Source organism: Dryas octopetala, chromosome 3 (assembly GCF_963921425.1).
Source record: "Dryas octopetala chromosome 3, drDryOcto1.1, whole genome shotgun sequence".
In the NCBI taxonomy this organism is placed as follows: domain Eukaryota; kingdom Viridiplantae; phylum Streptophyta; class Magnoliopsida; order Rosales; family Rosaceae; genus Dryas; species Dryas octopetala.
In genome coordinates, this window is record NC_141368.1 from 5,153,810 (window position 1) to 5,166,399 (window position 12,590).

Sequence of the window (12,590 nt, forward strand, 5' to 3'; positions counted from 1 at the left end):
GTGGCAACATTTTAGGCGTGTCTCCGAGCAATATCTTCAAGAACTGATGAGTATCTTGAAAATAGTACTAGAATGGGAAAAAAAAAAAATTACACTAATGCTAGAGCCAAAGAATGTGTCCCCCAATATTACTGTGTAGCATTCCTCATATCTTGAAAGGATTTGGAAAATTGGAACTCATTTCATTCGATTCTAAACATAAAGTAAAGTGCTTTGGTTTTTCTTGGCCAATTAAAAGTGCTTAGTTTTGTTTCCTTCCTTCTTTCCCCCAAATAAGCAAAGTTTAAGTACTTAGGTGCCACTGTGCCAGAAAGAAAACATGTTGGCCAGATATTTTGAACTAGACATGCAGGAGGGAGGTCTTGGATATTCAAGTGTTTTGCATGTATGCCATCTGGATTTGAGAATGACAGATGCCACACACTTGGGGCAGTACGACTGTTATAGTGTCATGTGTTATATATTTGGTTTACCTAGTGTCATAGTGCCATATGTTATATTTTTTGCAAGGCTTATTCACGCCAATGCCTCTAAAAGTAATTTTGATTTTCAATTTGTCCCTTGAAACTTTATTCCTCCCATTTTATCCCTCGAACTTTACAAAATATCATATTCCGTCAAGTCCGTTACAAGCTTCGTCAAATAAGCTGACGTGACAGTTTATTGTCCCTTCTACATAAACGTCACGTAGGTTTTTTTAACGGACTCATAGACAAACTTAACGGAATATGGTATTTTGTAAAGTTTGAGAGGCAAAGTGAGAGAAATGAAGTTTTAGGGGCAAATTAAAAATCGAAATTACTTTCAGAAAGCATTGACGCGAATAAACTTTTTTGCAATTGAGATCACATGATACACGATTACTTACGTTGGACTCAAAATTTTGAGCAGTCAATCCACAAAGTTACCTGGCAAGCCCAAGAGTTTGAAAAGCGGCTCAACAGTTTCCCCACCCCGTTATCTTGGCAAGCCCAAGTGCCCAAAGGTGTGAAGCTACCCCACCTCCCCTACTTTTTAGGGCCTTTTGCTTCATCTAGGAATCTCTGGATATTATGAGGGGTGGGCACCTTTTGTTTTCTAATTTTAGCTTGGGCAAGGCTCTTGGAAGGCTTATACAAGCTTGACTCAAGTGCAATATGATATTTTGATGGGTGGGATGAGTCTAAATTCTAAGTTCAAATCTTCTTAATTCATTGTAAGCAAATAATAATAAATAAATAATGCTAAAAGAAAAGAAAAAGAAGATCCAGCTAAGAAATAGAGGAGGAATAACTATATTGTGGGCAATGCTCATTGCCTCAGTCAAAATGAAACGTACTAAAACATTAAAAGCTTGGGTTGGAGATGGTGGACCTCATTGTCTACTGACTCTAATCTTTGCCAAAGTCGATCAACAGCAATCAGGTTGAAGGGAGGTATTTAATTATTTTAGTCAAACCAAATATTTATTATCCTAAGAGATATTAACCACCACTAAATCTATTGTGGGCAACACTCTACTTTAAAATGTGACTAATTATATTTGTAATTTAACTCTTTAGCCCATGCAACATGTTATGCAAATTCGATTTTATTAATTTTTTTTCTTCCATAAAATTTATTATTATTTCCAAGAGGGTTTTATTTTTTATCTTCTGACATAGAAAATTTATGACATGCCTCTTTCAAGGTCTCACTAACAAACCTTGGATTTTTGGAAGAAGAACAAATTGAGTGGGTGACTGATTCGCCAAACCACGTTATGATTGTGCTACGACGAATCGAACTCACATCACACAACAACGCTTTACATGCAACTTACCTTCCCTTCTCGATTGATTGTGAAAGCGCACCCAATTTCATTTGTTTTTTTTTGTATTGACTACTCCAACTCAAGTCTTGTCAAAGCTACTCATCATTTTTCATCAAATCAATTGCCACACCAAGTTAACCAACTAATCAATTTTGTTTGATGTTTTCTTAGTCTACTCAACCAGTGGAATCAAATCCAAATTTCAATTGTAGCTTGGATTTCTTACACACTGAGATTTCTCATAATATAAAAAAATTTAGATATCTAACACATTAATTATCTTGTTAGACTATATGACGGTATATTCAAACATGATTTCACCTAATAAACTCTACTAAGGTAACATATCAAACTGGCTAATGAAAAAAAAATAAAAAATTTGATTATGCATACCAAATCTTTGTCTCATTGTTGGGAGAAAAGTGGTCAGAAACTTCTGAGTTTTCCAATTCAGTCGGTCCCTATTCTTTAATTTGGTTTTTGTCATTATACAAAAGTTTTCAAAACCCTAAAAAGGGAGAGCTCTTTCTACTGGTATGACAGTACGTGCAGATGGTCCCAATGGGTAAAGTAATAGACAATCTGATGGATGCAAGGGGAGATGTGGATGGGCATGAAAGCTTGAGTGCTTGACTTGATCACTGACCTAAGAAGGCTAAGATTATAACACCCTATATATTGTAATTGACATTTGATTGTGTCATTTTTGCCGCCAAGGCTATGTCTTATGTGCTTAAAGCGTGGTTCGATATTGTAATAGTACTAAGCATCAAATCCAGCAACTCTCCGATTTCAGTCGCAATCGTTTTGGCATTTGGTGCACGTTCACATTTATTTCCAAGGTTTTGACCCTAATCCTTGTGGGAAGTGGGAACCAGCAAAGTGGCAACTCAGTTTGTGTGACTGATATGAATGACTACTCTACTTTGGTGGCCGGCTAATTGGGTACAACAATCATTAGTCAATTGCTCATAAATGCTTGAAAACTTTATTGTTTTCCCATCAAATTAAACTACTAACTAAAGTCTAAACTCTAAAGGTTAAGAAATTATTATTTTTCCCATCAACATTAGTCAATTATTCATAAATGCTTGAAAAAAGTATTATTTTCCCATCAAGGATTATATGTTAGGTTATGAAGTTATTAATTTGAAATGTGTATTCAATAAAACTTCACATAATCAATCCTTGAAATTGATTATTGATAGCATAACAATATAATATTTTACATAATAATAACATATCATATTATTTGCCAATCAGAATTGTTGTCGTGATTTGGTCCATATCTACTCTAAGTGTAACTATATTGCTGATGGGTTGGCCACTTATAGTCTTTTCTTGGATTTGAAGTGTTTCCATTGTGAATACTTCTTCTTATTTTTGTGAACATTTGTTCTCTGACGATATTAATGTGGTTTTTAGCCCCCAACTTGTTCAAGTTTATTTTCTTCTTCATTAATTGTTCGGCCCCCCAACATACTCAAAAATAAAAAGTTATAAAGGACATTTAAATTGACTGATTAGAATGTGAGAGTAGTTGTTCCAATGACCAAAATCTAGATTTTACGAGTATGCCAAAATTAAGTTTCAAACATTTGTTTAATTATATTGTGTGGGAGTTGACAATATAATACACACTTATTAGTTGCTAATGAAACACTTGTCTATTAATAATGCTCAAGAGTCGAGGCTAAAATTGATAAGTTTGTCATCTCCATGCAATATAGATTTTGGTGGGTGTTTACTTGGGGATTCTTTTTCACATTTTCATAAAGTTATATATTCATTTTTGTCCCCAGTTGTACCTTCCACATAACGCCTTTTCAAAGGGTATGTCGGGCATTCACGAATCACTTGCAAGTTCGCGTAAAGATTATTAGAGTGATTGTTAATCACCAGCTCATCATGTTAATATTAGTCATTAGACTATTAGAGAGATTGTCAAAATTAATATCTTAAAAATAGCGAAGGATCAAAAATATGGAAGTGGTAAAAATCTAAAGGACTGTGTCTTGAATATATTCTCGACAGAAAGTTACAATGGGATCTTTACAATATTGTAACACACTCTAAATATAAAGAGCCAATAAATATATTGAAACAAATGAAAGAAATCACATCATAATTACAGAAAAATTACAACAATATCTAAAATGAGATATCTAAGGTGATTAATTGCTTTCCATATTGATAAAAAAAAAACAAATTAATTGCATTCCATATGATGTTTGATTTGATACTTTATTTTCAAACAAGATTTAGGCCTTTAATACATGATATATAGCACATACATGACAAATGATAAAAGTGAAGGATTCGATAATTTGTCCTTTATTTCCTTTTTGGGATTGATGGATTCGAAGCTTAATCAATGAGGAAAGAAGAATGAAGCACAGTCCACTCATTTATATATATATATATATATTCATGGCTCATGAGTCATGACTAACAATCGAATTGAATGACAATCATATAAATACACACTAGCTAGAAAATTCCATTTTTACATTAGGAGTTAGGAATATAAATTTCCACTTTTACACTCATTCGTGGTTATTTGATTATAAATATATAGAAATGCTAGGGTTATTCAAACTTTCTCAATTGATGATCGATTAATATATATTATTTATTTAAATAAATAAGATTTTATAAAGAGCTTAAATGATTATAAAAAGAAATATTTCCACATAAATTAGTGAACAAATTTAATATATATAATAATATTCTATAAATGCATAAGTAAAGGAACTATATAATTAAAGAGAGAATCAAGTAAAAGAAGTAAAAAAGTATGGAAGGAAAACTTGTGGAGGAAATCAAATGAATATTTATTACATTCCTATTTTTATTTTCCACAATATCCAACAATATTTAAAATAAATTCATTTATTTGGATTTAGACCCATTTTAATAAATACGTTATTGACACGTAGGATTTGATGAAGCCAATTCTATATCAAATTGAAACCAGACTATAATTGAATGGCACATCATTTGATTTGATTTGCATCTAACAATTTTTTTTGTTTCTTTCTTTTGTTTATAATTTTCTTCATACCTTCCATGCTTGCTACGAAAACCAAGCTGTGGGCATGTCATCTTTCACACAGCTAGCAATAGCTTGTAGTATTTAAGAAATCAAAAGACTATTTACCTTTCACCACACACACACACCTACAACAAAACAGAGACCCTCCCTCCTCTTCATAAAGGCATTCAAATCCCAAGTTCCCAACTCAAAACCAAACCAAACCCAATATTCAAAACACATATTTGGAACATATACACACCAATCTCTCTTCAGAAACCCACTTTTTTCTGTATCATAGTTCATGAACATGCCCATTCTTCTATGTCTCCTCCTTCAAATCACAACCACCCTCTGTTTCATTCACTACAGTGTCTGTTCCTCTGTTTCACAACCACAATCACAACCAATCATTTTAGCCCTCAAAACCCAGACACTCCCACATGTTGGGCCACTCCCAAAATCCACAAACAAGCTCTCTTTCCACCACAATGTCACCTTAACAATATCACTAACCGTGGGCTCGCCCCCACAGAACGTTACCATGGTCCTCGACACAGGGAGTGAGCTCTCTTGGCTCCACTGCAAGAAAACCCCAAACCTCAACTCTGTTTTCAACCCACTTGCCTCATCTTCCTATTCCCCAATATCTTGCTCCTCTCCCACCTGCCGGACCCGGACCCGAGACTTCTCCATACCCGCTTCGTGCGACCCGAAAAAGCTCTGCCATGCCACTCTTTCCTACGCCGACGCTTCTTCCATAGAAGGCAACCTCGCATCCGAAAAATTTAGCATCGGGTCATCCGCCCAACCCGGTACCATTTTCGGGTGCATGGATTCCGAGTTCAGTTCCAACTCCGAAGAGGACGCCAAGACCACCGGGTTAATGGGCATGAACCGAGGGTCCTTATCGTTCGTCACCCAAATGGGGTTTCCGAAATTTTCGTACTGCATATCGGGTCGTGACTCGTCCGGTGTTTTACTTTTCGGGGAAGCGAATTTCGCTTGGCTCCGACCCTTGAACTACACCCCATTGGTCCAAATATCGACCCCGTTACCGTACTTCGACCGAGTCGCTTACACGGTTCAGCTCGAAGGAATCAGAGTTTCGAGTAAACTGTTACCGCTCCCGAAATCCATTTTCGTACCGGACCATACCGGGGCGGGTCAGACAATGGTCGACTCGGGAACCCAGTTCACGTTCCTTCTCGGCCCGGTTTACACTGCGTTAAAGAAGGAGTTCACGCAACAAACGAAATCGGTACTCACAGTTCTAGACGACCCAAATTTTGTATTCCAAGGAGCCATGGATTTGTGTTTCCGAGTCCCGATGAACCGGCCGAGTCTGCCCGAGTTGCCGACAGTGACGCTAGTGTTTCGGGGTGCCGAGATGAGCGTATCGGGCGAGAGGTTGTTGTATCGCGTACCGGGAATGGTACGGGGGAGTGATTGGGTGTACTGCTTCACATTTGGGAGCTCTGACTTGCTGGGCATAGAGGCGTTTGTGATCGGTCACTATCATCAGCAGAACGTGTGGATGGAATTTGATTTGGAGAAGTCTAGGGTGGGAGTGGCTGAGGTTAGGTGTGATCTCGCAAGTCAAAAGCTTGGTTTGGGTCCCTAGGATTATTGGATAGGAACCCCCAGCTGGGGTTGTACTGGCAATTTTTGTGGGCTTATGGTGGGTCCCCCTTTAATCAGAATACTGCACCGGCCCAATAATGGCCCACCTCCGTGTAGTACTAGAGAGGTGGCCCATTGTTCAGATGGTAATATGTGGTCATGATTGGAAATTTGGGTAAACATCAAAATCGGATGTACTTTGTTCAATAGTTCATTGTTACTATTTCAGTGTTTTTATTTGTTATTTTTTAGGTTTTGGTTTTTGATTTTTGAACAGTGAGATATCTCTGTGGGCTTTTGTGTTAGTGGGTTTATTTTATTGAGGGCAGGTGGGTTTTGTGGGTACATATATAGATGAAAGAAGCAAAGCAGGGTCCAATGTCCAAGAAACCAACTCCAAAGGCTGTATTTGGGTTTTCTGTGGGACCAATTGACCAAAGTGGATGATGAGGATTGAAGGGTGCATATAGTGGTTGGTCTATCAAGTGTCACTGACTCACTGCTACTTGTAAAATAGTTGTAAATTTGTAATCACATGTTTATGGTGTGGACCGTGTGATTGTTCTCAGTTCTCATCAGTTGTCACTTATCAGGTTCTCGCCTCTGAATTCTGAATCTTTTGAGAGCCGCAATGTATAGCATCGCTCATGGCTCATGCCTATTTAATATTGTACTGTAGGATCAAAGTCAATTTTGATTTCATATCCTCCCTATGTTCGGATAATGGATCACTGTCTTTTTCCTTTCAGTTACTTTATTTTTTTTGGTCGAATTCAGTTACTTTATAATTGTGAGACATCACTCTATTGTTTGAACATATCCTAAATGTACATTTACCTCTTTTTTTTGTTAATATGGGGAGGATTTGAATTTGTAAGCTCTTTAACATTAGAATGAGAAATATTATTAAATCAATAGTAGTTGGTAACTTTTTTTTTTTTGAGAAAAATGATGAATTTTATTCATGAGAAATGTCCTCATACAACTTAGCCTCAAGCCAATTAGGTCCGTCATCAACAGATTGCCACACATAGAAGCCATGCCGAGACAAGGCATACTTGGCCAAACTGTGTGCAACATGATTACAATTTCTACTTCGAAACTGACAGTTCAACCTCTCTCTATTTTCTCTCACAAGTTATTAACAGGTTTTGATTGAGGTTTTGATTGTGGCTTTGATTGAGGTTTTGTTTCTAGTTGCAGCACCATGATCGGTGGGAGGGGGGAGGTTTTGCTTCTAGGCAGAGGCATGCAGTCAGCCTGCTTAAGAGTTTGTGAATAGCAATGGTCGCGTTTGCTTTACCTTTGAAGCATAGGAATTGGCTTCACAAAAGTAAATATTGCACGGTTGTGTTATGATATTTCTAATTGTCACAAAATAGATATTTGTTTATTTGCTTAAGTGTCATGAAATAATTGTTTATTTTTGAGTGTCACAAAATATCTGTTTATTTTTTAAGTGTCACAAAATACATATTTATTTATTTGTTTAAGTGTCATGAAATAATTGTTTATTTTTTAGTGTCACACAATATCTGTTTATTTTTAAGTGTCACAAAATACATATTTATTCGTATATAATTATACTATATAAACATAGAAGTAATTTTTCTTAAGAACATATTTGTAAAAGTAAGGATGGTAAGAAACTCGCACTTCTTTTGAAAAGATAAAAGTTAGTTATCCTTCTTAGGATATATTGATTTGAAGTATTTATAATGCGTATTTTCTTATTAGTGTTTCATTATAAAAGTTGAAATGTAGTGAGATGTTGGGGAAAACTGAAAATATAGATTGTTGTGATTGGTGTGATGTGAGCCATCAACACATTAGCTTCCTACGTTAACCTCTATGATAACCTCCCACGTTGGGTGTCAACAGTGAGGAAGCCATTGAAGTAAGTGTTTATTAGTGTTTACAAATGCCACTTTGTCTTAATGTCTTCTATGTGGAATTCCTATTTACCTGTATGAAACTTTCTACCTGGAAAAGTTTGATAGCTAATTAAAGTCTTTTAACATGGTTCTAATCCTAACCATTTTTCCACCTTCCCTCGCGGACTAACCCAAGAGCTTGTTAGGTGGTAATATTGGTATATTATTAGGGGCATTTGTTGTTAATTTGTTAACAATGGTATGACTGCATCATGAAACTAATTAAGTTTGGGATACTTTCTTGGTTGTTGATTCTGCATGCTTTACCCCTAACATATGCAATCAATTACCTGCAAGCCTTGTCTTAATTAATGTCTTCTATGTGGAATTCTCATTTACCTGTATGAAGTTTGATAGTAAGGTCTTATAATATGTTTCTAATCCAAACCATTTTCCCACTTTCCCTCATCATTTAGACTAACCCAAGGGCTTGTTAGGTGGTAATATTGGTATATTATTAGGGGCATTTGTTCTTAATTTGTTTATCATGGTATGACTCCATCATGAAACTAAGTTGGGGATATTTTCTTGGTTGTTGATTCTGCCTGCTTTACCCCTAACATATGCAATCAATTGCCTATTCATTGAGGTGGGATGCCCCATACCTGTCTTCTTTTATTTTAATTTGTGCAGTTTCATAGTTCAAATGATGGGTTTATACTTTAGATTGACGTAGTGATTGACTATTGAAGGCTGAAATGTTGCTGAGGAGAATGTTGGAATTCAAGACAGTTTTGACAGACGTGTATGTCACCGGAGCTCAAGCTGGACTAAATTTTGAAATTGACTTGAACCACTGAGCACAACATAAAAGAATTGGGAATTAGAGACCAAAGACCAGAGACCTGAGATTTCGTGGCCCTAATTGATCCCTTTTTTTTTTTTGTTCATAGAAAAAAAATAATGGATCAAATGGTAATATTAGAATATTAGTTGCAGCAGTCACTGCAAACAATGATGTGGTCATGTGGGTTATTTTCTTAGTTTTAAGTTTTTAACTCATATGTGTATCAGTAGAGGCTTAGAGCAGTAGCTCAACTAGCTTGACTTCGATCCTTAATGTACAACACAGGACTTGGGATTTCGTACCCTTCATTGATCCCTTATTTTTTTTTTGTTCAAAGTAAAAAAAACAAATAATGGATCAATTGGTAATATTAGAATTCAGTTTTATGTCATGCATGTAGAACTTGAAAAATGATAAGAATTATAATTTTTATTGTTTGGATAACTCATAAAGTTTGTGTTAAAAATTTAACCTATTACTAACTCATACTAAATAGCAAAAATATTGAGTGGATATTTACTAGCGTGCATAATTTTTTAAATCCCAACTTTCCTTCAAATTCTAACTTTTCTTATCCATCCAAACACACGATTAAATGAAAGGAAGTGAGGCATTCAAAAATGTTTTCGGGTCTTTCTTCTTTCATTAAGTTTTACAAGTTCCGATCTTAACAATTGAAAGCAACAAATTTGGCCAAAAAAAAAGAAGAGAAACAACCAAATAACTTACAAGTTTCACCTCATGCGCATATTTGTGATTCCGAATCTCATATTTCTCTTGCATGCAAAAGATAATTTCTTTTTTAAGACACCAAATATAAAAAGTAAAAGTTCTATACCGATATCTTTAATCCAAACACTTTTTTGTTCAAAAACCCACATTTAATATACTTAAATTCATAATCTCTGGATGACTTTTTGGTTGAAAACAGAATTTGCTGGTAGAACACCAATGGTGCAATCTATTAAAGAAGAGTAAGAAAACTAATCTTACAGTGACCCAAACATTTCATCCAAAACACCAAACAGGGCAAGATGATCAATTGACCACGTTTGTCAAAACTTTTATCCAACATGTCACCTGCATTGACTTTTCATTGCTTTCATAACTAATGGCAATCAACCACTTTAAGCAAAAAAAAAAAACCAAGCATGTGACGAACACGATCAAGCTAGCCAGCAAAGGAATGCCCGTTGGCAGCTTCACTCCCCAGTCCCCAAGATTGTTTTTTTTTTTTTTTGACCAATTGCCAGTCCCCAAGATTGTTAATCCATCCTGAAGCAACACAACCAGCAGATAATAGAGGTTTTCAACTTTTCACTCAGCTGGCTTAATAAAAAAAAATAAAAAAGAATAATTATGCTAATTAAAACCGTAGAATATACCATAAATTATCAACTTTTACCTCCTCTTCTTATTTCCCTCAAAAGTTGTGTCACTGTTGAATGTAATTCCTTTCTTTTGGCCGGTGGACAAGTCCTCAGCGGAGACCCTCAAGATACCATTGGCGTCAATATCAAAGCAAACACTGCATTGATGAACACCCTTGGGAGCTGGAGGAATGTCCTCCAACACAACTGTACCCAAATAGTTATTATTTGTGGCTATTTCACTCTCACCCTCAAATATGTAAAAGGCGAAGATACATTGGTTGGCCACAGCATTAGTAAAACGCAGTTTCTTGGTCACGGGAATTCTAGAGTTTCTTGGAATAACAACAGTCATCTCATATTCTTTGCCAGTCAGCAGCCCAAGTGATAGAGGGGTGACATCCAAGAGAGTGAAATTTTGAACCTTCCCATTTCCATTCCCACTCAAGACTGCAGCTTGAACAGCAGCACCATATGCCACCGCCTCATCCGGATTAATGCCCTTGCACAGCTCCTTCCCCTTGAACACAATCCGTAGCAGCTGCTGCACTTTGGGAATTCTAGAAGACCCACCCGAAAGAACCACATCATCCACACTGCTTATGTCCATGTTCGCTTCCCTCAAACACTTCTCCACAGGCTCCATACACTTGTTAAACAAATCCATGTTCAGTTGTTCAAATTTGGCACGGGTAATAGTTGCATAGAAATCAGTTCCTTGATGCAAACCGTCAAGTTCAATATCGGTCTCAGGTGCATATGATAGTCTCCTCTTTGCCTTCTCACACTCACTTCTTAACCTTCTAAGAGCTCTGGAGTTTCCACTAACGTCCAAATTATGCTTTCTCTTAAATTGTTCAACACAGTAATTCACCATTCTGTTATCCAAGTCTTCACCACCAAGGTGAGTGTCTCCAGCCGTGGCTTGCACTTCAAAGGCACCACAACACATGGTAAGCAGTGACACATCTAAAGTCCCACCACCCAAATCAAATATCATCACATTTCTCTTCCTATACCAACCACCCTTGTCGTCAATCCCATAAGCGATGGCTGCAGCAGTTGGTTCATTGACGATACGCATTACCTTTAGGCCAGCCGTCTCACCAGCAATTTTTGTAGCCTGACGCTGTGAATCATTGAAATCAGCAGAGGTGTCACTAAATCTTCTACCAATTAACCGCTTTGCATCTATAAATTGATGCCAAATTTAGAAACTCAATTCCATGAAGAAACATGAGAGGAACTTAATTTGGAAACAATGGAGTAACATGCACCAACAGTTTCAAGTAGGTCGTATGAATTAATATAGTCATAGAAACAACAAAATGAGTAGCATATCTATATTCTAAACGATAGTTATGTCTATATGAAAAATGTTATACTTCTTCCAATTGTTCACCTAGCTAACATATCTTATCAATCAGCACAAAATTATGTAACGAGTTACTCTCTAGAAAGTACAATTCCTACGGTACATTCATATATATATATATATATATATATAATTGTATATATGCATATATACAGCAAATGAATGAAAGAAATAGTGGGATAAACAGACAGAAAATAGATTATTAACCTTACCAAAGATTGAGTTTGTGGGGTTTCTCAAAATCTGGTTAAACGCTGCATCACCTATGAACTGTTGAGTATCAGTGAAAGCAACATAAGATGGAGTTGTTCGGTTCCCCCGATCGTTCACTATGATTTCCACATGGTCGAATCGCCACACTGCCGCACATGAATACGTTGTCCCCAGATCAATCCCGATTGCATGGCCTTCTTTTCCTCCCATTCTCAACTCAAAAACTGGAACACCAAGAAAAATGATCGAAGCGAATGTCAAATAATGCTTGGCTGAGAATTTAAAGGTCGTAGGGGTTTCTGTATTTGAAACTAGTTTTACTACTTAACTTAATAGGCTAAAATGCAATAAACAGGTAATAATCAAGTGACAATATATAGCACGAAAATAAAAATGAAATAGAAGAAAGCAAGCACTCGTGGAATTATTATTCAAGTCTTTCAGATTTTAATTGTACGTTTT

The 12,590-nt window shown here is 36.3% G+C and overlaps 2 protein-coding genes across 2 annotated transcripts; one reads left to right on the forward strand and one right to left on the reverse strand.

Moving 5' to 3' along the window:
* Window positions 1-4,833: 4,833 nt before the first annotated feature.
* Window positions 4,834-7,226, forward strand: LOC147289975 (Eukaryotic aspartyl protease family protein). The gene has a single exon (XM_086236900.1). The coding sequence runs from the start codon at window positions 5,131-5,133 to the stop codon at window positions 6,448-6,450; it is 1,320 nt and encodes a 439-aa protein (XP_086093026.1). The 5' UTR covers window positions 4,834-5,130; the 3' UTR covers window positions 6,451-7,226.
* A 3,345-nt stretch (window positions 7,227-10,571) lies between these two features.
* Window positions 10,572-12,338, reverse strand: LOC147289976 (heat shock cognate 70 kDa protein-like). The gene is made up of 2 exons (XM_086234939.1): window positions 12,128-12,338; window positions 10,572-11,731 (listed from the first exon to the last, which is right to left on the reverse strand). The coding sequence occupies exons 1-2, from the start codon at window positions 12,336-12,338 to the stop codon at window positions 10,572-10,574; spliced, it is 1,371 nt and encodes a 456-aa protein (XP_086091065.1).
* Between the last annotated feature and the right edge of the window lie 252 nt (window positions 12,339-12,590).

Coding starts and splice junctions, on each gene's coding strand:
- LOC147289975 (XM_086236900.1), top strand. CDS start 5,131: ATGAACATGCCCATTCTTCTATGTCTCCTCCTTCAAATCACAACCACC.
- LOC147289976 (XM_086234939.1), bottom strand. CDS start 12,338: ATGGGAGGAAAAGAAGGCCATGCAATCGGGATTGATCTGGGGACAACG. Junction 11,732..12,127: donor CCCCACAAACTCAATCTTTG/GTAAGGTTAATA, acceptor ATCAATTTATAG/ATGCAAAGCGGTTAATTGGT.